The 26,089-nt window shown below is 32.7% G+C and overlaps 3 protein-coding genes across 7 annotated transcripts; 1 reads left to right on the plus strand and 2 right to left on the minus strand.

Moving 5' to 3' along the window:
• Positions 1–628: 628 nt before the first annotated feature.
• LOC108734396 (transcriptional regulator ATRX) lies at positions 629–11,082 on the plus strand. Of its 3 annotated transcripts, XM_018465952.2 has the most exons (28): positions 629–1,023; positions 1,077–1,294; positions 1,365–1,489; positions 1,612–2,057; positions 2,127–2,480; positions 2,553–2,678; positions 3,471–3,614; positions 4,036–4,113; positions 4,178–4,261; positions 4,334–4,817; positions 4,933–5,310; positions 5,365–5,773; positions 5,836–6,173; positions 6,232–6,343; positions 6,417–6,509; positions 6,835–7,086; positions 7,142–7,305; positions 7,360–7,523; positions 7,752–7,889; positions 7,950–8,125; positions 8,308–8,912; positions 9,077–9,248; positions 9,314–9,435; positions 9,537–9,736; positions 9,797–9,860; positions 9,918–10,338; positions 10,453–10,750; positions 10,965–11,082. In XM_018465952.2, exons 1-28 carry the CDS (start codon positions 969–971, stop codon positions 10,979–10,981), a joined length of 6,237 nt encoding a protein of 2,078 aa, XP_018321454.1. In that variant the 5' UTR covers positions 629–968; the 3' UTR covers positions 10,982–11,082. The 3 variants fall into 3 exon arrangements, with proteins under 3 accessions (XP_018321454.1, XP_018321453.1, XP_018321455.1); XM_018465951.2 differs by lacking the exon at positions 10,965–11,082 and having other exon boundaries at positions 10,453–10,958; XM_018465953.2 differs by lacking the exons at positions 3,471–3,614; positions 10,965–11,082 and having other exon boundaries at positions 630–1,023; positions 10,453–10,958.
• Positions 11,083–11,126: 44 nt separating this feature from the next.
• Positions 11,127–13,128, minus strand: LOC108734397 (delta(24)-sterol reductase). Of its 3 annotated transcripts, XM_018465956.1 has the most exons (3): positions 12,189–12,379; positions 11,951–12,126; positions 11,127–11,643 (listed from the first exon to the last, which is right to left on the minus strand). In XM_018465956.1, the coding sequence occupies exons 2-3, from the start codon at positions 12,042–12,044 to the stop codon at positions 11,138–11,140; spliced, it is 600 nt and encodes a 199-aa protein (XP_018321458.1). In that variant the 5' UTR covers positions 12,045–12,126; positions 12,189–12,379; the 3' UTR covers positions 11,127–11,137. The 3 variants fall into 3 exon arrangements, with proteins under 3 accessions (XP_018321458.1, XP_018321456.1, XP_018321457.1); XM_018465954.1 differs by having other exon boundaries at positions 11,951–13,128; XM_018465955.1 differs by lacking the exon at positions 11,127–11,643 and having other exon boundaries at positions 11,986–12,126; positions 12,189–13,128.
• Positions 13,129–13,735: 607 nt separating this feature from the next.
• LOC108734372 lies at positions 13,736–24,005 on the minus strand (the record flags this gene model as incomplete). The annotated part of the gene is made up of 3 exons (XM_025975835.1): positions 13,736–14,481; positions 16,122–16,404; positions 23,754–24,005. Coding segments are annotated over 3 exons (999 nt in total), but the record flags the coding sequence as incomplete, so codon positions are not given.
• Positions 24,006–26,089: the final 2,084 nt, after the last annotated feature.

Raw genomic sequence — 26,089 nt, forward strand, 5'->3', positions numbered from 1 at the left:
TTGTACTTGTATCTATTCTGGTTATTGAAATTGTACAGCATTTGGTTTAATAATTGTTTCTGTATGTAATGTAATCGTAAGTAAGAAGTAAATACGAAATACGTCTTTATTGTGTTTTTATTTTATTTTAATCAAGTAGATATTAACTGCAGCTTGAATTTCAAAATCATAAATATGTAAAGTGCTATCTCTAGTTCTTAAATCGTCTTCTAAATACATTTAGTTTGGTATCCCACTTAATAGGTTTTATGAGTTCAATAGAGTTTTCAGTTTCAATTGTGAAATATTTTTAATTAACTTGGTATAATTTTAAGTTTATCAGAATCTGACATATATATTTCGACCTACAGTTAGACCATCATCAATCTACTTTGTACTGTTTATTATTATTAATAGATTTCAGTTTTCTCAATGGTGTAATGTGTGTTGCATATATACCCCAGTTAGGTGTCAAGATAAGTAAAACCTAACCTTACAACCCAACCTTAAACAATAAATTCTTAATAAAAGCTTTAAAAGCATTCACATAAAAATTATGATAATATTCAAAACATTATTTTTAGTATGATACTGAATACTGATAATTCCCCACAGATATTATTGGTAACATGCATAACAACTGACAACCTATGGTGACAACATTTTGACAGTAATAATATTGTTAAAAGGTGCGAATCGTTCTTGTTCTATTATTTAAAAAAATGCTAAAAAGTATTTTTTAATACCACAAAAGGCAGATTATATTAAGTTGGTGAAGTTTTCAACTAATTTTTAATCGAATTGAAGTGGTTATTGTTATGTACTTGAAGTCATGATTTAAAAAAGGTTCTTGTTAGTTTGTGTCCATAGAACGATACTGCACGTAAAATTTAAAAATGTGAGTTAATATTGCTTGAACAGTCTTCGATTTAAAAGTGCAACTTTATTGAAAACTTTATGTGATAAAAAATAAAGACAGCATTATTAATATGACTACCAGCAAGCAAGAGACTAATTTTCGGATGTATTACGACATAGATAAAGGTATAATTTTATTTTTATTACATTATTTAATAATTAATCTGATTACTATTTAGAGAGCATAAGAAATGAACTTTATTGTACAATATGTGGTATAAGTATTAAACTGGGCCAAAAAGTTGAGGAGCACCCTGTTTTAAAGGTAGCTGTATGTAAACCATGTCTTTTAGAATATAATGCAGCTGATTTTAACAAGAACGATTTGTGTGTATGGTGTGGAGAAAAGAATAATACCTTAAGAAGATGTTTTATGTGCAAAACTGGGTTTTGTAAAGTAATTTCTGTTATATATAAATATTCATAGTTAACACTGTTTTTCTTGATGTTTAAATTTTTCATTTCAGAAATGTTTAAGTCACAACTTAGATGATAAGGGTAAGTGGGAGGGAAAATGGTTTTGTCTTAAATGTGATACAGAGCCAATTTGGCCACTTAGGAACATTTTTGTTAAAGCAGATCTTTGTAGCAGGTACTTGTATGGTTATAATGAACCATTTATGTTAATAGAAAAATATTAAATATGATGCTTTTTAAATAATCTGTTTTATATCCAAATATGTATATATATAGACATTATGTTTTTTTTTATAGAAAACAAAGAAGTCTATCTCAGGAAAAAATACTTCCTAATGAACAGCCTTTGAGACGACTTAAACGTTCTAAAAGTGTAGGATGTGCATTATCTTTAAAAGGAGATTCTTTAGCAAATCAAATCTCAAAAGAAACTATGAAGAATTTAAAAAAAACGAATTATCAAACTTTACAAGACTTTCTGAGAATTATTGCAAAAGATATGATACTTCTTTTTAATGAATGCAATAAGAGTGTCGACGACTTCAAATTAGATGTTTTTCAGCCATACACAACTAAAATAAGTCAAATAATAAGCTGGTTTTCGTATTTGTGTTTCTTTATTGATAGTGTTAATGATAATTTAAATCATTTGAGAACGAAAATTTTAAAAGAAAGTGTCGAATGCAAAAACTACGATGGAATATTGCTACTTTCAGACTATAGAATGAAACTTAAGAAAAACGGTAAAAAGTTTTTATTTTAATACAAAGTAATTCGTATTAAATGCTAATTTTTCTTTGTATTTATTTTAGGCAAAAAGGTAGATACTTCGCCTGATAGTATGGTTTTGCCGTTTTCAAGTTCATCACAATCAAGCCAAGATGATCTTTATCCATTACAGTCTACATCTCAAGTCAAGAAAAATTCTCCAAAAAACTTTCGGTTGAGTTTAAAAAATAGAAGAATTATTTATTCATCTGATGAGTCTTCAGATGAAGTGGAAAGTAGTACTACCCATAAAAAAACTTTTGAAGAAATTCAAGAGAAAAAGAAAAACTCAAAGCAGCAAAGTCCAGATGCTCAAGAAAAAGCAGAAAATAAATTGAGAGATATGGAAGCTAAAGATGAAGCAGCAATTCTTAAGGAACTAGAAGACAGCAATAAAAGTAAGTATTCCTTCACTAAAACATTCAAATGACGATTCATCACAAAATGTTAAATATCATTTTTTTATGTAGAAAGGGAGGAAAATAAGCAGGGAAGCAGTTGTTCGGAGTCAACTGAAATATATTCACATGACTTTTTGACTGCTCGAGACTCAAGCGCACAATTCGTCGATAGCGAAGAAACTATAGTACGCCCAAGTAAGATTTTTTCTTGAAATATTCTCGAAATTGAAGACATGAGTGGATGAAAGTGTAATAATGTCTCATTTTATTAAGTTGCAGTTTTTTTTTATCATAAATATATATACATTTTTACGATTAATATTTTAACATGAAAATANGAAAAGGACAAAGAAAAAGAATCAGAAAAAGATAAAGTACGATAAATAATTTGTTAAGTGTAAAAATATTGGTTTAATTATATAATTAATTTTTGTAGACTAAGGAGAAGACAAAAAGTACAAGTTGGAGGAGTGATCCTTTGTTACGCCAGCGATTTGAGATCTCGTTAGATTCAGAAGATTCAGATACTGGTGAGGAAAAGAAATCCAAAAGTGTTTCAAAAAAGAAACAAGAACTAGTCGAAACGATTGAGGATGATTTGGATATTGAGATGCCACAAAGACAAAGGAAAAGAAAAAAATCGTATTCATCGAGTTTCACAGACGACGACAAAGATATCAAAACTGAACTAAGTGATGATTTTCAGATGCCCGCATCCTTTAACTCAAATAAAACAATCATACTATTGTCATCGTCAGATAGCGACATTGAATTGTATGTCGTTTCTATAATTATTATTTTTCATAACATTGAAAAGAGAATATATTAAATTTAAAACATTAAATTTTCATTTACTGAATTACAAGTAAGAGTTAATTTTTGAAAAATAAATGGACTTGTGTAGAATTAAATGTATTCATTTGCTCAGGAAGTGGGAAGGGTCATAGCTCCACTTTTTTATCAGATGTCCTATACATTGTTTTTTAGACTATGGCGGTCTGGAAATTTGTCCTGAAACAGGTTATTATATTGGTGGGACAGTTCCAGACTCTTCCCAGTCGAGTAGTGCGGGACTCACAGACAGCGATACTCAATCGTTTGTATTCGACATTCCTGATAATTTATTAAAAAGTGAGAATACTTGCGGTATTAAGTTTTTTTTTACCACAGTTGTGTAGAAATTGGAAATGAAATCGGTGTTTAGTTATTTTTCATAATATTGAAAAGAGGATACATTTTAAAAGATTAAATTTTCATTTGCTGGCTTGCATGTGAGCATTAATTTTTATAAGGTGTACTAAGTAAATAATTGATATTTTTTTTTCTACAAGTACTTAAAGAAAAATCTGGGAAGCTGCGGTTTTCGTTACCAGAAATTGTATCATGCTATTGTAAATAAAACAAGATTGGTAAAGCATGTTTAAATATATAACATGAAGTGTAGTTAGTAAATATCTTTGTTAAATAATTCGTTGATTTTTTTTCTTGATTTTGTGTTATTTACGTTAACAATTTATACGTTAATATTTCATAAGTTACTTTACTTTCGTAGGTGTTGCAGACATTGCAGGTGTTGAGGCCCAGGCGGTTGCAAAACATGCTGAGACTGAAAAAGGTCAAAATGAAAACGGTAACATAATTATAGATCTGCTTTTTTAACATTTTCGATGTTATTCATTTTTTCTTCTTTTTAGGCGTGAATAGTAATAATTTAGAAACGAATACAAATGAAGGTGAATTAATAATTAATGTCGGAGACCATGAAGGAGAAATAAAAGGTAAGACAATCTTTATGTTATAATAGACCTGGCCATTAATAATAATTAATCAATAATTTATTTCTGAAAAAGATAAAAAGCAAGTACTTAATGAAAATAAAGACGATGAGATAAATGAAGGAGCAGAACTTTCAGAAAAAAATAGTGATTTGAAACTTGATGCTAACTATGTGGAAGAAAAAATTGACGTTGAAGAAGAAAAGCCTCGAAAAATTGACTCAATAACTGATGATGAAGTTTTCATACAAGAAAATTCAATGCAGGAAGTGAAAGATGAGGATAATGTAGAAGAACAAATAAATAAGATTCTGAATACTGTATCAGAGTACACCAATTATATCAATCCTAGCAATGTTGACGTTAAAGAAGAATATAATTATAGCACTGATGAACTTGAAGATTTATTAAGCGAGTCTGATGAAAACGAGAAAGATATGTCTACAAATGTCGATGAAGAAAAGTTGAAAAAAGCTTTCACACATCTTCAAAATGATAATTTTATGACAGATGTGAATATCACAAGCGAGTCTTCTTTGGATGTGTCAAGTGACGACAGGTAATATTGTCTATCATTGCTCTTAAAAGATAAATTTCTAATATTTCACGTATTTGTTTTTATTTTGCAAAAAGTTCTTTGTAATTTTTTTTTATTTACTTTTTTTTATTTACAGTTTTTCCGATAGCGATGGATTAAACGCGGTATGTTCGTCTAAGGAACAAGAAAAAGTTTTGGGACGTATTGTATCATTACCTTTGCAAGAATTAATCGTCCAAAACAATAGTTTGAATGACAGTAGAGAAGGTGATAATGTAGTGGAAGAAGAAACTGGTGGAACAAGTACAGATAACACACCAGATATTCTTCCAGCTACTTCTTTATCAAATGAACAAGACGAAAAAATTGTAAATGAAAAGTCAAGTGATAAGCCGTTTGTACCGAAAAGTTGCTGTGTTCTTTTGGACAGACTGCCTAAGGACTTCGTTTTGAACAAACTAAGAGAAATGAAAATGGATAAAGAACGCGATATTGAAGATGCTGAATTGAAAAAGTAAGTTATCTTTTATCTAATATAAGTCTATTAAAGTTGAGTTAATTATTCTAGACTTTTGAACCTAAAAACTCTGGACAGAAAAAGAAGACATTCCTCTAGTGATGAAGAAAATCAAAAAAAGAGACAAAGAAACAGTGTTTATAGTCCAAAAATTACTCAACAAAAAGATACGTCGTCTTCAAGCGAAGACGATCAATTTTACGAAGATTCTGATGAAGAGGGACACAATGTATCAGATAAAATTGAAGAAATTAAGAAAAATAGTGAAACTCAGGACAACCAAGGTCTGCACATTTTGGATGAAATAGCGATACGTCACAAAGCTAGTAATTTCCTTAGTAGCGATTCAGAAGATGATAGTGATGCTTATGACGATGAAGAGGAAGAAGAAAATGAAAAGAAAAAAACGTTTAAAAAGAAATTGGAAAAGGACAAAGAAAAAGAATCAGAAAAAGATAAAGTACGATAAATAATTTGTTAAGTGTAAAAATATTGGTTTAATTATATAATTAATTTTTGTAGACTAAGGAGAAGACAAAAAGTACAAGTTGGAGGAGTGATCCTTTGTTACGCCAGCGATTTGAGATCTCGTTAGATTCAGAAGATTCAGATACTGGTGAGGAAAAGAAATCCAAAAGTGTTTCAAAAAAGAAACAAGAACTAGTCGAAACGATTGAGGATGATTTGGATATTGAGATGCCACAAAGACAAAGGAAAAGAAAAAAATCGTATTCATCGAGTTTCACAGACGACGACAAAGATATCAAAACTGAACTAAGTGATGATTTTCAGATGCCCGCATCCTTTAACTCAAATAAAACAATCATACTATTGTCATCGTCAGATAGCGACATTGAATTGTATGTCGTTTTTATAATTTTTAATAATTTCTTTTATACATAAAAATATCTCTTGTAGTATAACGGATTCGCCTATAAGAAACAAGGCAAAATCTAGGAAAAAAAATAAATCGGAGAGTGAGAACGATGAAGATTCTCTCAGAAAGAAAGGTCGTAAAAACATTAGAGAGGTAGGTCATAAAAATTGTAGTATTATAATTGCTCACTAAGGTATTAATTTTTTGTTTCTCTTTTTTTATGCAGATACTTTCAGACGATGTTCTAGAAGAGGATACCAAGAAGGCGATTGAAGAAGAAAAGCAGCGTAACATACGAGTTTCTCAAAAGCAGCAATTGGTAAGTGTTCAATTTAAAACATTTACCCTTTTTTTTAATAGAGCAAAAATTTTTAGTGATTTCTCTTGACCAGTTATAAAATAAATTATCAGATTCATTTTTAATTGAGAATTGTAACTTATAACATTCCTGCTTTGGTAAATATTATTCAATAGTCTTTTATATTCTAAGAAATATAATTTTCTGTACATTAATTAATAAACAGTAACATTAAACTTCTGGCAGTTTTTTTCCATTCATTTCATTTGGCCAAAAATAAAAAATTCACTTAAAAGTTATGTTTTGGTGCCGCTTGTTTTTCGATATTTTACAGGTAAGTTTTTAGATGTCAAATTTTCTGTCTCAATCGTCGGAAAATTTGGAAGAAGAGGGACTTATTTTGGATGTTGACAGTGAGACACAGAAACCCCTGATAGTGGTCAACCACAATTTATCAAAAAGACTTAAAAACCACCAGTCAGAAGGGGTGAAGTTTATGTGGAGTTCTTGTTACGAAAGTGTAGAACAAATTAAACAAGATAACAAAGGATCTGGCTGTATTTTGGCACACTGTATGGGACTTGGAAAAACTTTTCAGGTACATATTTAATAATTATTTGAAAAGACCTAGTAATGGACAATTTTATTTGCAGGTAATCACTCTCATTCATACTCTGTTTAAATACCAAAAAGAGACCCGTACAAAATGTGTGTTGGTGGTTTGCCCCTTGTCTACGGTGCTTAATTGGGAAAACGAGTTCAAAATTGCATTTAACATCGCTTCTAACTCTAAAAGACCTATCGTGTATATTCTAGGGTAATTTTTTGGAATAATTTACTTTATAATTTTTGCTTTCAACTATCTTTTTAGGGATCAACAAAATTCAACGTTTAGCAAGGCTTCCAGAATAAAACGGTGGCATGACCAAGGCGGGATACTAGTGATGGGTTACGAGGCATACTCTTCAGCCCTTAAGACTATAAGATATTCTCAAAATACCCATGACAAAATAAATGCAGCCTTAGTTGATCCAGGTACTGTATATTTTCAATCATTGTTTCACTACATTATAATTTTTATCAAGAACTAGGTATGTATCTTTTTAATATTATTTTTATGAACAATTTCCTCTAACACTAATTTATTAATTGTAAAATTTAATAGTAAGGTTTATATTTTGTTATAATTTATTCATTTAATTCTTTAAACTTTGAATTAGTACTGTTATTTTTGCTTAGTGTTTAATGGGTTGCTTGTTGCAGGCCCCGATTTGGTAATTCTCGATGAGGGACATTTGCTTAAAAACGGCAAAACCAGCAGAACGATCACTCTTATGCAAATTAAAACGAAACGTCGCATAATTTTGACCGGTACACCGATGCAGAACAATTTAAAAGAGTGTAAGTTTATTAAAAAATCTCAAATTGTGTGATTCTTAAAGAATTTTATCCGCGTATTAGATTATCATATGGTGAACTTCGTAAAACCGAATTTACTGGGCAGTTGGTTGGAATATAGCAATCAATTCGTTAATCCAATTGTAAATGGTCAGTACGACGATTCAACGGAAGAAGACGTACGAAAAATGAAATATAGAAGTCACGTTCTTAATAAAAAATTAAAAAGAACAATACAGGTAATTAACATATTAAAAATATCCCACCATAAACATAAAGATAAAAAGGGTCTAAGTTAATACTCAAGCCTCCTGCACCACTGCTATAAAATTCATGGAGTGGAAAAAAGTATTAATTAGAAATTTATAACTCGGTGTTTTGGTATAAATGCCTAAATTTTTATTTATTATGTGTTTTCTAGAGATTCGAAGTCTCAGAATTGGAGACGTATTTACCCCCTAAACTGGATTATGTTCTTTTCGTCCAATTACATCCTGTTCAAGTACAATTATACCAAGCGTTTCTGGAAAACTTAAATGTGGACGTGATCCAGGCAGGACGACTCTTCGCTCATTATCATTACCTTCAGAATGTTTGGTCCCACCCTTACTTGCTGGTTCTTCAAGATAAAATGAAAAACATGACGAAAGACAAGAATATCAAGGAGATTGATACTATCGATCTAGATCCGGAGATTACGATGGTCGAACAAAAACCAATTGCGACCAACTGGTGGTCGCGAATTATTCCTAAAGATGTGGGGACGAACATAGAGTATGGTTCCAAGTTTTACATCATGCTATCGATAATTGAAGAGGCAATTTCCTGTGGAGACAAAATTGTCGTGTTTTCGAACAGTTTGAATGAACTTGATGGTATCGAACACTTTTTAAAGTTGGTAGGGACACCGAGTTGTAAAGTCTGGCGGAATAAAATAGATTATTATCGAATGGATGGCACCATAAAGCCTGATAGTCGTATGAGCCTTTGTATGTCGTTTAATAACCCCAAGAACACCCAAACCAAGTGAGCTATTAATTTGCGATTACTCATTTTAGTCAAATAATATGAATTACTGTTATTATTTATTATTTCAAAACTACAATATTATCTCGAAAGCATAATTTCTTTTATTTGCCTTATATTCAAAATATTGCTTAGTCGAAATATTAGTTTATATTAATTTATAGAGTATTTTTGGTCTCCCATAAAGTTGGAGGATTGGGATTAAATTTAGTTGCTGCAAATCGTGTTATTTTAATGGACGTAAATTGGAATCCGTCTTATGAAAGTCAAAGTATATTTCGAACCTATCGTTTTGGACAAAAAAAGACTTGTTACGTTTACCGTTTAGTATCAATGGTAAATAATTTGTATCTTACACTAATAATATCTATTATTATTTTTTATATGATTAATATCAACAGGGAACGATGGAAGAAGTCGTTTATGAAAGAAGTGTAACAAAATTAGCTGTAGCAGGCCGTGTGGTTGACGAAAGACAAATCAGCAGACATTACAAAAGTGACGATCTACAAAAAATGTATAGGTAAGATTATTTCTTGTGCGTATTCGATTTTTTTTTTTAAAGGGCTTAAGAGTTCAGTGAAAGATACATCAGTATGGTGGTGTTTATTTTAATTGTTTTAGAGCAAACTTTGATTTGAATCAACTAAGGCCAAATCTAAACGTTCCTGAAGACGTAGTTTTGGGCAAAGTCTACCAGAAACATACCAAAGAACTTTTTAAATATCATTCGCATCAAGCATTGCTAGAAAACTTACCACACGAAAGTCTTACAGAAGAAGAAATGGAGAGGGCGTGGCTTGAATTTGGAAGAGAAAATGAAGGTACTTACATAAGAAAAATATTCCTTAATAAGTTGTTATTATGTAACTTTCTTTTTCCAGCTGCAAGAAAATTGGAAATTAGCAAACAATTTATAGAAAATGCAAAAAAGAATTCGGTTGATATGTAAATATCTGGAAGTTGTTGTTTTAAAGTACTTTTTTAAAAAAATTTTTTTTTTAGACGATATCAAAAAAACATTGAAACTATAAACGCTCTTGCTGAAGACGTGGCAAACAAAGGCCCTCTTTTAAATTCCACGATTATGAGAAATGGAAATTTCCTCAATATTCCAAACACGTCAATGTCAGCATCTTTAGTTCCTGCTGCTTGTCGTGCATTTGCCAAAGAAAACTTAAACAATTTTATATCCAGTCAAAAGACACTTACACAAACACTACCTTTGATAAGTAATGTTTCTAGTGCTTCACGGAATTCTTCCACTCAAGTGGGTCAGTTTGAAGAAGTGTTCGTTCCTACTAGATTTGGTGATGTTGATGCCAATGAAAACAGAGATAATGATGTTATTGTACTTGAAGATAATTCATGGTACAATCCTAGTCCTGCATCTGTTGATAATAATAAAAGTAGTGAATATTCTAAAGTAAGTTTAACTTTAGCTATGTTATTTTCTTAGTTAATAATAATTGTATTATTATTTTTGGCTTCCTTTTAAAGCAAAAAAGAGCCTTTAATGTTTTCTTTTATTTTTTGATAGACTGATGGTCGAATCAAAGCATCTGAGCAAGTTCCAAATAAGAATCGGTTTCCTCCATCTAATCGTATAAACATCAACCTTCTTAGAAAACCAGCTTCAACGCGACTAGTTCCACGTGCTACTAATACCATGATCTCCCAGGAGGTGATAGACGTGGAAAACCACTCGCTTTTGGCAAAGCTTGCAAAAAATCACGACATAAGTGTATCGCAAATTTTGAAACCGAAAATTCCGGAAGTTGATGATCAGACTGACAAAGGAAATACTTCTAACAACTGTGATAATGTGGTGGAGACAAGTAACGTTTTTTATGCAACTTTCCTAGTTTGATTAATTTAACACGAAAGACAAACATCTTGAATTAAATTAAAAATTTTAAATAATTATATCGACTTTAACGAATAACGATTAATTTTAAATTTATCAGCAACTTATCGTGTGATAAAATTAAATTCTATTTGACACACCCAACAACCTGCAACCTTTTAATTTTCAATCATTACCCTTTTCAGGTGTAATTCTTCTATAATAATATGGATAAAGAAGATATAGAAGAAGTAGATTTCTTTTTTTATTTTGTGTAATACGATAAACTATTTTTTACTACGATGTGAGTTACTTCGTCGCAAGGAAATATTTTCTAGTGCTTATTCAATAATAATAAAAGAAAAGTATATTTCATAAACTATTTAATTTCAAATTGTTTGCCAACTTCGAACACGTCGATTTCAGGTTTAACTTTGTCATAAAGATGAGGAAAAGCATTTTCTAGTCCATATCTTTTACGTACGCGTTCATACAGTTCCAAGTCGAACATTTCTTCAAATTCCTTTCTGGTCATGAAGATGTCTGCGTAAAGGAACGAGAAACCTCCAACATCGCGAGTGAATTTTTCCATTTCTCTCATTGCCGCGACGGGATTATATTTCTCTTTTCTTTTCACGTATCCAGGTACGCCATAAATTCCTAGATCGTTGTACATTGCATAATCGGTTTGTTTTACGATGTATTTTTGCGGTGGTCTTTTTAACTGTCCCGACGAATGTCCTTTATTGTAAACCTTGCATGGATACACAAGAAGAGGAAATACGTCGAAAAGTTTGCAAGAAATGTCAATTTGCTTTTTCAATTCTTGTATAGGCAGAACTATGTCCTGGAACACTTGTCTAGTGAATGTATAAGCCCGTACACCTAAGTATTGAAGGAAGGGTGTATTTTTTATTTATTTACAACATAATCATTTGTGTACTTTCCTCACAATATTTTTTGGCGCTACGTATTTTAAAAATAGATTGTTATATTTTCATTAGCCCACTTTAAATTTGAGAACGTAAATAATAAGGAATTAACAATTAAGATACATTTTATGCAAATTTCTTCTAAATGATGAATTCTTAGTTTATTGTTAAAAATAAAGCTTTTTGTTTCTTTTATTGAATTTATATATTTGGCTTAGTCAGTCAACATTTTAAACTTTCGTGATAAAAATATTTCTCACCTGGTGTGGTGGTAAACTTGAGGAAAGCTGGTTTTGGGGGTAACAACCAGCCCAAGAAAAACCGGAATATCGGATTGTTTCCAAATGGTATCATTGATTCAACTACCCAAAAGATGGCTCGATTATGTCGTAATAAATAATCTCGTAGAGGAATTAATTCTGTGTGTTGTCCTGTACTTAAAAATGACTCTACGTATTTATAAAACCATGGCTTATACCACCTAGCAACTTTATTTACTTTAAAATTGGGATCAAAGTTTGAATAATCAGCCTTCATAATTACAGCTTTGTCTTTACTGAAAATTGTAGCTTCCACATAGTCAGAAACTGGGTCTTCCTTGCTCTCAGCTCCAGACACTTTACAAATCAAATTACAATAATTTTCCTGCCCTACAATAGGTATATATGTGATTTTAACATAAGGTTTTATTTTAACCAACTTCAAAGTAAGTGCAACAAGGAAACCCAAACTGCCATGAGACCAGGGCAATGTTTTATACAACTCTAGATTCTCGTTTTCAGCTGCTCTCATCAAACTTCCATCAGGTAAGATTACTTCATAAGAAATTACGTTTTCATGGTACAAGCCGACTTGATGAGAATGTGTGGTCATACCAGTACCTAAAGCAAGCCCCCCTAGAGTTGCATCTCCAATTTCTAAAGTGACAGCAAGTGTGTATCCCTTCGGAATCAAAAACTTCGTGATTTGATCAACTGTTACTAAAGGCTCGACTCGAACAGTTAAATTTCGCTCGTCTAATTCTAAAATATCAAACAAATTGATGGGGATTTGATGGCACTTATTTTTCTGGAAAAATTTCGTCGATAAACTTAGCCAATTAGGACGTGCAGTGCATAGCAACTTTTTATTATTCGTTGGCAATTTGTGCCATTCTTGTACTTTCCTTTGTATTTTCCTGACCCTTTGATCATGACTTTTAGGGCTGCTAAATAGGAAATGATATAGAAACTTTTGTATGTTCAAAATAAAGTCGAAAATATAACTCGCTGGTAAACAAAAAGCAATGATCACCAGCGCTCTATTTTCCTCCAGGAAATTAATAATTCTATTTTTCCAATTATTTTGCTTCATTTCTGTAAAAGAGAAGGCCTATTTAAAGCGGAATAAGTACATTTCTTCTGATAACAACAACGAGATAACCTATAATTTAACCTAAAAAAAACAGATGTTACGTTTTAGTAGAGTTCATTAATTTAGTAAATTTAAAAAATTTATAATTTACTTATTTTCAGTTCTTCACTTCAAAATTATTAAGAAGCTCTTAGAATTTACTATTCTAAGTAGCACTGGCACAATTATTTTGAAATTAGAATTTAATTAATAATTAATTCTTGTGTTAGATTAGTTTTAAAATCAGGATTAAAGTTTAATCAGTATAGTTGAACGCATCTTACAAAAACAATAATAATAACACTAAAATTTTGGCGCGAAGATGAAAAAGACCCGGAGTAACTTATGCTCTCCTAATACAAAATCTAAGATTTTTGAAATACGCTTATGAACACGATGTTCGGCACCTTCACCATTTTTTAACACATTAAATGATGTGATGATGAATGATGGATGATGACCAGCGCCTTCACCATTTTTAATACATACTTTCTGTTACGTTTTTTTTAGATAATAAAATTATTTATATTATAAAGGAACTGAAAATGATTTTTNTCTTGGTTTTGGTCTTGGTCTTACTCATTTAATCTGATACTTAATTTTTTTTTAAATATTCCTTTAAACATAAATTTTTCTATTTAGCAACACAATAATAATTGTCTTAAATGCTGAAATTTCTGGCATACATGTAAACTTTTAAAGAAAATAGTATCGATAGTTGTATGAGTTGTGAAAACTCGAGAATTCACCCTTCCCCCAACGTATAAATTTAGCGACCTTGCATTTTCGGAAGACTAATACCAATTTTGCTCGTAGCTATTTGTAATTATACTACGTACACTAAAATAAAAATTAATACGCAAACGTTATCACCAATTAATTTTGTTTTTGGAAACAAAGCTTTTGTAGTAAATTAATTTAAATAATGATTACGATTACGATTCGACGTTGGCTTCTTGTTCTTCTCCATCTGTAGTTTTAACAGCACCGTCAACATGCACCAGGGCTCCAACAGGTTGCAAAACATCCGAATGAATTCTAATGGTCTCAATTGTTTTGGATTTTTTGGTTGGTTTCTTCAATAATTCTTCGATAGAATAAGGATTCTTTGTCCTTCCATCTCGAGACTGAACTTCCGACTTAATCGCGCCGGATGTGCGGCTTTTATTTTCGGTAAATGTTGGAGTTTGATTGAAAGGTACTACTAAGTTTGACCATGCACTTGTGGTACCGTCGACTAGGGGGTCGCTGGGGGTGCTAATGTGCAATTGCTGTTGTAAAATGGACATTTTGGAACTCATGTACGATGCATCCTGCATAGTGGGGTAGTACTGAAGGCGATTGCTTATAGCCGACATGTGCTTTGCATAAAGGTCATTTGCAGTCATGCCGTTGACGTCTGAAATGTGAACGTACAATTTCAATTTTTTACGTAGCTTCTTTCGTCCAAACGATATTATTATTATTGTAATTTTTTTAATTAAAGGCGTTTAAGGGTGCAAAAAAGGGGAAGCATTTTGTCCAATACAAAAAGATATTGTTTCATTACAGGTGGGTAGTAAATTAAAAGGAAGAGATAGCAATAATTAAGAAATCAAACTGACCCATAATCGCCGTTCCTACCACAATTACCATCATCATTAGTGTAAGTCGTTAACATAACGTGTATTGATGACATTAATTAAAGAGAAGGAAAAAGTGACGAATTTCACCAGCGAACGCTGACGTACAAAATATTTTTTTACAATTTATTATTATTTTTAAAATTTCACCTGATACTGTTTACATGTTTTAGTTTTAATTAGTGACTGTAATTATTAATAAACAATAGCGTCGATTATTATTAAGTCGATACGTTAGTTATTGTATCTGTTAAGTTAACAGATTGGATTTTCTCACAAAATCTATAAAAACCTTACTATTTGATGATAATTTCAAATGAAAATTACAGTGCTAGAAAAATCTATTGAAATGATTTGTGCAATTTAGAAAATTTTTGATTAGAAACGTAGTGTTACAGTCGAATGATGAGGATACCGTGGATAGAGAAGGTTAGAAATGAAGAGATGTTAGAAAGAATAGGAGAACAGAGGACTCTATCGAAGTCAATAATAAATAGGCGAGATAGGACACCTTCTCAGGCATGAAGGACTAGTCAGAGACATATTAGAAGCAGAAACGCGAGTTAGGAAGGGTAGAGGTAGACCTAGATTAGATTACTGTTAATAGTTAAGGATGTGGGTTGTTCTAGTTTTAGGGAAATGCGAAAATTAGCTCAGGATAGGAAAGAGTGGAGGTGCGTGTCCAAACAGTCTTAGGACAGATGACCTTATGGTGATGAGAGAAAATATATTTTTTGAAATGCTTGTACCTATTATTAGTTGAAAAAATGTTTTCAGTTTGTTTGTATTCCTTTATTCAATTTTACTGTCGCATCGCTGGTGCAATTGGCTCAAACATAGCTGTTGATGAAGTATTACAGATGGTTCTGCTTCTGTTTAAAGTTTAAACGAAGAGCGCGTTTAAGTTTATGGAAATTGGCAACTACTTATGGGTACTTATTGAAACATACATGTACAAGTATTAAACGACATTGCTAATACTTTTAAAAAAGAAATCGGCATTGTCGCCGATATAACGGCACGTTGGGTAGGTATGTTTCAATTAAGTGAACTGTTAACAATTGATTAATAATGCAAATTAACATTCTTCTGGACCACCCCTAATATGCTATTAATTCTTTGACGTTTATTTATTCACCTTTTACTTTTATGTATACGTACTACACGTTTAATGAACTTATTAACACAAATATCTGTCTTTTTATTATCCCAAAATTATTTTTTATGTGATGTTGTTAATACTTCTTTTCTTGGATTCGTTCGTACAGACCTACAGACTATGGCGATGATTTAGTGGCAGGCACTCATTAATTTTAAATCATAAAATAAAATAATTTTTTAAAATTATTGCTACTTAGTAAAATGGAAAAAGGTATTAGTTTCGATTATCGGCGAAAAAAAGTTTTATGAAACCTACCTGTTGGGTTTGAGGGGATGGCACCCTGCTGCTGCAAGATGTCCTGATGATCTGGCCAGGAAACCGTCGAAATACTGCTGTTCCTCAAGATACGATTGACGGAGCTTATTGAGGGTAAACTGTGTGGTTCACAGACCCTCTGGGCCGCCAGTTGTTCCCGAATTTCCCAGGCAAACATTCCCGGATTTTCCTGCTTGCACTTGAGAATCTTCTTTACCACCGTGGGCGTAGCCACTTGCTGCAACAGCCACATACTGTTACGAGCTGAACCTTTTCCGTAATACTGAAAAGTATAAATAATGGGTGCGATTTTGTTATGAAAATAAAACCCAATTTTTCCCTTCTGTTAATCATATAGATACGAGATCGGAATGTTTTAGATTTCTTTTTGTCTCCGTGTTATATTTTGAGTTATTAAATTTTTTTTATTTTCAAAAAATAATACGTATTCTACAGTTTTTCTCATTCAAAACGTTTAGGAACAGGAATACAATTTTTTTAAACAATGATATTGTATAGTAACGACTGACAGACTTGCAAAATTCAAAATGAAAATAGAAGCAACTGTATCTTAGATAAGAAAGATACAATCAGTTGAAGAAATGTTAAATTTTGAAGATATTTCGTAACTGTGACAATTTTTGCAGAATATATTACAGTAGAATCCGCTAATAATGACATCGAAGCGGGCGTTATATAAAGCATAGTCTTAGAAAATAAAGAACTTTCTATTTTGGTTAGTTATTTAGTTTAATAGAGAGAAAAACTACTAATTGTATGTAGGTATTTATTAACATAAAAAGAAAAAAATCGATGAATTGTAATATCAATATATATAACATATTTTGTCATTTTTTTTACATACGAAATCAATAATGCAGGAACAGGAGTGGGATGGGTCAGAAAAATGAGCGAAAATATTATTATTAATCATTTGGGTCACTATAGCCGGATATGATTTCTTGACAATCAGTCATAATAAACGATATGCCATTTTAAACGGAGTCATTATATCCAAAGTTTCTTATAGAGAATTTAATATGAAAAACAAACTTAACCCTGCAATTACTTTATATTAAGCGGTGGTCAATAATACTGTACTTTACTTTCGATGTTCTAGCAGAAGAAATTAAAAAGAAAAATCAGCCGCGAACGTGAAATTTATTTATTTATTATTCCTATCCAGGCGAGGAACACCCCGTATAAATGTATAGATAAAGATCAGGAGGCAACAAAGTGTTGACTTTGGAGGCTATGGTTAGATTTATCGATATATTTTATAGATATAATTTTTTAATTAAGTTCGCGTGTTATCTTTTAATGGGTAAATGAATTGCAGCTCTTGGTGTGAAAATAAATGCATTTACGATAATTTGAGGGCTGCTACCATACCGATACCTACCTGTAAGTGAGCTGGGAGTTCATTTTTAAAACCCTCAATTATAGCTTTTACGGCTCACTTTGATTTTACCGACCGATGTGTATAATAGTTATTAGGGATGCCAATTACAGGAGAACTAACATGGACTTCACGAATCGTAACAGTCACACAATATAATAAAATAAACAATTTTATAACAAATCGTCAGTGCTAAATAAAAATCGAAATAATTACTTAATTAGGACGCATTTTGTTTGCTATTAAGTAAGTAAACAACCATTAAATATTCTTTTAGTTTTTAATTACACAACTGATAAATAAAAAATTTAAATAGTTAGGAATTCAATGCTAATCCGATAAACAAAAGCTTTTTTAATATAATTAAATTCACATCTGCACCGCTGGGTGAAAGATGTATGAACATGAATGCTTTAGATTTTAGAAAGTTATAGAACTTCCGAGAAACTTCCAATTTTCTAGAACTTTCTAGAATTTTCTAGAAAATGCTGTTTGTTCCTAAATTTTGTCGAAAATTTTGGGATGTCTCTAAATGTTTTCAAAAGTTCTATTCTCTTTCGAGAAGAGTTAGTGCTATTTGCGAATAAATGAGATTTAGTGCCACTTGCGAACAGCAATAAGTAGCCTTGGGTTGACCTAGAAATTATAGTTTCATTTGCGAACAGACAGTAAGTTATTTAGCGTCTGTTATATAGGGGTTCCATCTCTTCGGAGTATATCTTTGGTATAGGTACATCTTCCTCCCGTGCTCGTTTTTTTGCCGAAAACAATCCTTTCCTTACTTCAATAAGAACCATATCCGGCTTAGAAGCATTTGGTAATGCCTAAATACCTACCTAATGATTATGATTGTTATTATTGTTGTTTATCATTTCATTTCTATTAAACAGATACAACCGAAATAAATAAAATGTAGTTGTTCGCAAATGGACCTATAATTATTAAGAGAACCTGGATCTTAATACGAGTGTTCGCAAATAACACCAAAATGTGGTTGTTCGCATCTGAAACGTTCGCAAGTAAGACGCCACCCTTTCGAGAAACCTCCAGTATTCCAGAAGTTTATAGAATTTCCTAAAAGAATTCTAGAATGTTTCACAATGTTTTTGAAAGTTCTATTCTCCAGCAATTTTTTTTAAGTTTTAACCAAGCATTATCTACAGTAAATACCTAGTTATAAAACACCAAAACCATTGCTCCACATAAAAACGTTTAGAAAACCTTAAACACACAAGGTGTTTGATCTTAAATAAGTTACAAAAAATGGAATGATATACTTTCAGTCGCGAAGAAAATAGTAACGATTTTCTATTAAACATTAGCTGCAAACATTGTCCTACATACAAAATACATAATGTTCTCATTGTGGGCGTCGTTATCACGAGTGGTTAGGGTTAGGGCAATTTAACCCTTAATAATAATACACGTGTGTTTGTTATCCTTATCTGTAGAGGACATCTCACACCATTACGAACAAATATTTAGACTGAAAGCTCGCTGTGGCTTTTCCAGTACATAAAATACGGAACTAGACATTTTCCTTTTTATGCGTCCTTAATAAAGCACACAAGCATCTGAATTTTCAATAGTTAACCTGCTCTTAGTTTTGCTCAAAATAAATTTCATTTGTGAAAATATATGCTCACATTTATAAGTGGACCCAAATGTGGACAAAATGGCAAAGCCAATTTTTTTTAACTCGTAGGAAGTGATGCCCAACATGTTGATATCATGAGAAAATGATTATCTTCTGTATTTTCCAAATCGTTCTGCAATTTTTTCAATTTATCCGTCCATAATGTTGAACTTTTAAAATCAGTCATTTCTGAACTAAAATTGTCAATTCTTAGATATTCAAAATACTGCAAATTTATAATTACTTGAAATAACCTATTGGGTCACTCGGTGACCCACGGGTCATAGGTTACCGACCCCTGGACTAGACCTTTCTCTGCCTAATGTCAAACAGTATTCTTATAACCTTTGCTCGTAAAAGTCGTGCCACGGTCGCAGCATACCTATCTATTACTTCATCTAGAAATTTTAGTGTTGGGCCAGTTTTCATATGCCTTTAAATATACAAATTCCGTAAAGCCATGAACCATTAGTATAAGATACAAGATTTCATAACACTTTTACAGGCGTTTTTTCCAAGGGGATATAGACTACCAGGTGCCTTACCTAAAAGCACTTTATTATGTAAACATCCTAAGCAGGAATTAATATAATTTTTTACATATTTGCGCATAGATGAAAACCAATATTTTGAACTTATCGATTCTACAGTTTTGTCTACTGCAAAATGAAACGGCATCGTTAATACATAAATATACTTCGTCATACTGTTCTGAGAATAACCGAACTGTTTTCTTTTCCTGTTTGTCGACAGTCGTTGGTCTTTTGTAAGTACAATAATTTTTATGGATTTTTGTGGTATTGAGACTGTCATTGCTGAGTGTAGTCACCAAGGGTGTCCTGATTGTTTAGATTAATCCTACCGATGAGAGCTTGGTCGTTGCGTCTATCAGTTGCTTCTGCCGTACATCTTGGAGCATTTTCAAATTGTGCAAAAAGTCTCTACCCAGTATTTGATGTGCTACGTCAGCGACGTTAAATTTCCAAGTTAATGATCGCCTCAAGTTGAGGTCCATGGTCAAGCTCTTCTCTCCGTAGATTCCGATCTTCGTCTGGTTGGCAACGAATAAGGCTTTGTCGTTGGCGGTCATCTTCTCGGCATATTGCTTGAGAAGCACGGATACGTCCGCACCTGAATCGATCAGGAAATGTATACCCGTCTTCTTGGGCGTTTTGATGTGGTTATCCCACTGGTTGCTGCCTCGATGCGTACCAGCGGCTCTCTAGTTTCCGGCCTTGCAGGTATGTACATGGCGTGCGGAAATGGCGAGCGTCGTTTCCGAACTTACGGTGGTAGTAACACATACCTGTGCTTATGCTTCTGGGAGAGTGATTGACCTCGCTAGTTACTGCTCTTGGTGTGGTCTCTAAAGCGGTTTTTTCTTCTGACGTAAAGCTCTTAAACTTATACGTCAGCGTCGCCATCACCATTGACAGTTCATGGATCTTTTCCGACGTCCTCTCTGTACTCAGGAGCGGGTGGTAGATATAGGCTCGCCGAATCGAAGTCTCTACTTAAACAGCAAAAATTTGCGTTGGTTGCATGACGTCTAGGATTCGGCAATTTTACGTCTGCTATGGCCTCACCACTATTTGCGGCGTCGTTGAATCGCCGTTTATCATCGGTGTATTGTTGGGGTCTGTTGTTGAATTCAGCGTGTGAGGCGCGTAAGCTATAAACTACACATTTACGAAGCACATTGTTTTTGTTGTAAATAACTATGCAGTTTCGCCATAGCACACCGCAGCAAGTTGATGTCGGCAACATGTGCTTGCGTCGTGTATCCGTACCATAGACATATATTAATGGACGTGTTTTAGCCGTATGTCGTATGGTTTCGGACTAGTGCTATCTCTTTCATGACACGCTTACGCACTATCGTGAGAGAGATGGATATTGTCCGAAACTTCGTTCCATCTTTTTCTTTTGTTGTATCACAATTCTGACCGCTAAGGCATGTCCATTTGTAAACGTCGATGATTNTAAAAAAGTAAAAATGTTTTTGATGATGGAGTCGACGAAGTTTTCTTCTAAAGTTAAATCAAATAAAAAGTTAATATGTTAATGGAAAAGCTGAATGATGATGAATTTTCAGATTAATATTTCATATTAAACAAACTCACTTCTAAAAGTTGTCTAAATTGTATGCATGTTTAAAATTACATTAATTTAAATAAATGCACGCTGAACGAATTTGTTGGTACACGTGCAACGTATCAATCATGTCACGAAAAATTGTGAAAAATTGACGACTAATTATTGTGAAAAGTCCATTATATCCTCTGATAGACAACACCTCATTAAGCATCATCGATACGAACGAAACTGTTTGCAGTCTCGTCTGCTCGCTCGTCATTATTAGTTCATTAATGTCTACTGAAGGAGTGCGTCGAGTGTTTATAAACAAAATTTAATGGTTAATATGTCCCGATATAATTAGGCTCTGATTCTATTACACCTGTGCTCACAATAGGGCTCCGATAGCTGTGAAATATCAAAAGCCGCGAGAATGATGCACCAGGCGTTGGAATTCACACGTACCTGCCAATTATTTATTATTATTATCCGAAAAGCACATCCACTTGCCCGATCACTTTTATAAAAAGACTATTATACGGTATAAAATTTTAATAATCATAATAATTATTTCTGAAAGGGGATTGTCGTTTTTTATTTAGACAGAGGAAAATCGCCTAATTTTGGATATTCCATTACTGCTAAACCATCACTTTCCGAGATCTCTTTCATCTTGGTAGTTTCCCTAAAACTAGCACATCCAACATCCTTAACTATTTGTGAACACACTCAGAAAAATGCTGTAAGAAAAATTACTATAACGTAGAGGTCTTTTTGTAGAAAATGCGACTCAAGTTTGTAGTAAGGTTAACTACGGTAAACTTAAATTTGTAGGAGAAATATCGACAGGGACTTCTTCTTACAATTTGAATGAAATATTTACGACAACAACTTTGTGAATTTCATTATAAATTGTAGAAAGGTTAAACAAATTTTGTAGAAAATATAAGAAAAAAATTAGTAATTTTTATTGAATATTTATTACGTTTCAGTTTTTTGTTCTGACTCAGTGCAAACATGTCTAGGAACCGTAATAGGGTGTGATCTCGTATGTAATATTTGCTAATATTGTGCAATAAGTTTCTTCGCTTGTATGGTGTTACTAAGCGTTAGTGTTATTTAAGTGGCTTCTACTGATCTGTTCGTTCTTGTTAAGTATGATAAGTTTATTAATTGCGGGGCGAGACATTTAACAAAGGAACAATTACAAGAAAAAGTTATCAATTTTACAGGATAATAGAAATCTATTTTTTTAACAGCCTGCTGCTCATTATTATGGATGCTTTTACAAGAGGAAAATTGTCTGAGTGGGGTTTTCAAGATTTAGCTGATGAACGAATTCGATAGAAGTCATTTACTTGAAACAGAATGGGTAGAAGTATTTATTATTTATTTTCAGAAAAGGACGTCTACTTTGTAATAAACTTTCATGTTTTTGTTCCTTGTTATATTATGTTTTATGCTTTTTTAAATACATGATTTAAATAACTGATTGTTTTATTTGTACACATTTCTACATATTCCTTATAGTTTCTGGTGAGACCGAAAATAAAATCAATAATTGTAGTGATTAATACATCATTACAACCCAAAGGTAGACTACACAATTCTAGAAATACCCACTACAACATATTTTCAAATGTACTGCAATGCAATGGTAAACTCAACTACTTTTTGTAAAGATGCGTAACACTATATTGTATAATTCATTCTTAATTGTTGTAGAGAAATATTCTACAATTTTGTATAATTTTTTTCTAATTATTGTATTGAAATATCCTACAATGAAAAGTAATTTTTAAGAGAAACTTGTAGTACATATTCTTTAACGTTGTGGTAGAGAGACAAACAGTTTGTAGACAATAGAGTAATTACAATATTATATTAATTTTCACTACAACTTGTTTCTGTCCCTATATTCGNACATGCTTTGGTTGTTGAATAAACAACATATAGACCGTTAGCGCGGTAGCGTGAACGCGAAGAAGAATTCTTGCAATGCTATACGAGAAACTAGATAGTAAAACCGCGACTCAATATCGTATCGTGGTGCGGGAGGCAACCTTCACTGCAACTGCAATGTTGCCAATAACGAAAACGTTGTGTTAAAGTTATCACGTAAAATTTTTAGACTGCAATCGTTGAAAATAAGTACAGTAGAACGCCGATTATCCGAACGCCGATTAACCGAATCGCCAATTATCCGAATCGGTCCTAAGCGTAATATAAAAAATTAAAACCAAGCACTGTAAGTACATAATGTAATTTTTGTTTTGTTTTGTTTTGTTGTCACAAGTTGAAACTCGCTGGAGTCCAAATATATTTCAACTGTTATTGTTGAAAGCTAGAGGCAAGACACTACATGTTTTGCGTCGAGCAGCTTCCGTGAAACGGAACGTTTGTTTTTTTTAACTCAATAACATTGATGTGATGTCCGATTATCCGAATTTTCGATTATCCTAATCGACGCCGGTCCCAATTAATTCGGATAATCGGCGTTCTACTGTATTTAGTTTCTCACCTTTGTTTTTGATCCCCCGATAGATCCCGGTCTTATGGATCCAGTTTCGTAAAATCGTGTCAATATTTTCGATACGCATCCGTGTGATACTAAAAGTTGTCGAGATATATCGCAGGGCCGTACTCCCAGTAATGCTAGTTCCACTATTCTTCTTCTGACACAGTCTGGCAGGGGGCGGCCGTTGACAAATACGCCTCCAAGTTGATTAACCCCAGCCTGTCCTGAAATAAAAAAAATTGTTGCAGAAATCAATGAGAATGTACCAGTTTATCAATATGAAATCTAAATATATGTGTGTATCGTACATCAAATTGAAGTAATCGATATTCTACGTTCAATAAAAAAGAGTGCGAGCGGACTGGCCACACGGCTCACGTGTGTTTGACGTGCATCGTATTTGAGCGAAAAAGTTGAAATTCTTGTAGATGAGCATCTCGTCGGGGAAAATTCCAACAAGGCATCGATAACCTCCACAGTATCTTCTTGAGTAGACGTTACCATACCTCCAGGATGATTTAAAGTCATAGCTTACTATTGCTATTCCCCGCAACTGTAGCGAAACGTTGGTATACGATTATAATTTTTGTAGGACAACTTTAGGAAAAGATACGGATGCAGGGGCAAAAGCAGGGGCGGCCTTAGCCACCGAGAAGTTTTGCGAAATCCTCGTCTTTGTGGAATCAGTTTTAATGATGATACTTGACGAGAAATTCATAAGTAAAAAGTTATTTATAAATAATTGGAAAAATTTAATGAAAGACAGCAAATTTGCGGCTTTTTTAAGACTATTAAGAAATTCAAATATGCATTAGTAGGTACTATTACTACGTAATAAAGTTAGATTGTTGCAAAAAGGCGCGAGGCCACTGCAAGAGCGAGGCCCCGGGCGGTTGCCCTGCTCGCCACCCCCAAAGGCCGCCCCTGGGCAAAAGATTAGTATGCGTATATTAGCACATGATATAGCAGTATTAGCATCTAGCAAGGAAGAGTTAGAGATAGCTTTAAATAAAATGAAAGCGGTATTGACAAAACAGTATTGCATGATAATAAATAAAAGTAAAACAAAAATACTGGTATGCAAGGGAAAAAAAGTAGGGAAAGAGCGAATATAAAAATAAGAAGAAGTGACTTATTTTCGTTATCTAAAAAGTCAAACAATTCAGGATGGAAGGAGTAGTAGAAATATAAAACAGAAGATAACGTAGGGGAGAGTCGCCTTTAACAAAAAAAAGAGTTACTTTTATATTCGTGAAAGGTTAATTTAGAAAATGAATAATAACAAAACGTTGCCATACAGAAATCCTTACTATTCAAAAAAGGATTTGTTAAGCTACCAAAGATATTGTTAAAAACTCGTTCCTGTTTGTCGGTTATTAGTTTTGTTTTTCAGAGGCAAACAAATGAATAATTTTTTTACATCGTCCGCGTTGATTTTCACAAATTATTTTTACATTTGGTCCGGTTTATATCCGAAGGGGTTATACTTATGCAAATCAGTCGGGTAATTACCGTAAGTGCGTTCAAGTAGCGGACGCTAACATGCCTTAATGAACAAGCGGTGTGTATTTTGTGACAAAGAAATTACGTCCGTCCATGCAAACTATTTAGTCGATTTACTCTTATGCAGGATATAATTTACGAGGATGTTTTTCTCCAGGCACAAATATTAGTGAACGTGTACCTGTGTACGTATTGTTTAGTTTTGTGGGGTTCACCGACGGCAAATTTCGCTTACTGTGCATCCCTCGCAATTATTTTTGAATCAACGATTCACCTGCAAACAACCATAGTTAAGGACATAATACTAATTTAGTAAATTGAGAACGTGGTCACGGAAGCTAGTAGACATATTGGATTTATAAAGACAATAGTTTCACCACTTGTTATTATTATTTTTATAAATATTTATTAGAAAGTGTTCAAAATAAAATATAATGATTTATTGCATGTAAAACAGGTAATCCAATCAGTCCATTGGACCATGTTTATAGTCCTATAAGGAAGAAATGTTCTATTCTTACGTTAGAGGACTACTGAGATTTCGTTAATATTTGTCTCTAATTTTTATCGCTAGATTGAATAATGAGTGTGAATTACATTTTTGATTTTTATTTTACCTTTTTTATAGTTATTTTGTTATAAGAAAGGATAATTAATAAATTTGGTTTTAGAAAACACCACAAATGGCGCGGTAAACGCCATCTGTAGTACGATGCTACATTTTAGGATTACGTATGCTCCAACAAGGTCCATTTAAATATATGGATATCTACTTGCTGAAACGAATCCCGGCGTAGCTAACCTCAACGTGATAGGCACGTTACCATAATCGAATA

Source organism: Agrilus planipennis, unplaced genomic scaffold (assembly GCF_000699045.2).
Source record: "Agrilus planipennis isolate EAB-ADULT unplaced genomic scaffold, Apla_2.0 scaffold54, whole genome shotgun sequence".
NCBI classification, from domain to species: Eukaryota; Metazoa; Arthropoda; class Insecta; order Coleoptera; family Buprestidae; genus Agrilus; species Agrilus planipennis.

Excerpts from the sequence above, each read along its gene's own strand:
- LOC108734396 (XM_018465951.2), top strand. The coding sequence starts at position 969 with ATGACTACCAGCAAGCAAGAGACTAATTTTCGGATGTATTACGACATA. Across the intron at positions 4,114-4,177 it reads AAAAGGTCAAAATGAAAACG|GCGTGAATAGTAATAATTTA; the intron begins GTAACATAATTA and ends TCTTCTTTTTAG. Across the intron at positions 9,861-9,917 it reads AAAAAGAATTCGGTTGATAT|ACGATATCAAAAAAACATTG; the intron begins GTAAATATCTGG and ends TTTTTTTTTTAG.
- LOC108734397 (XM_018465954.1), bottom strand. The coding sequence starts at position 13,043 with ATGAAGCAAAATAATTGGAAAAATAGAATTATTAATTTCCTGGAGGAA. Across the intron at positions 11,644-11,950 it reads CAAGTTTACCACCACACCAG|GTGTACGGGCTTATACATTC; the intron begins GTGAGAAATATT and ends TTCAATACTTAG.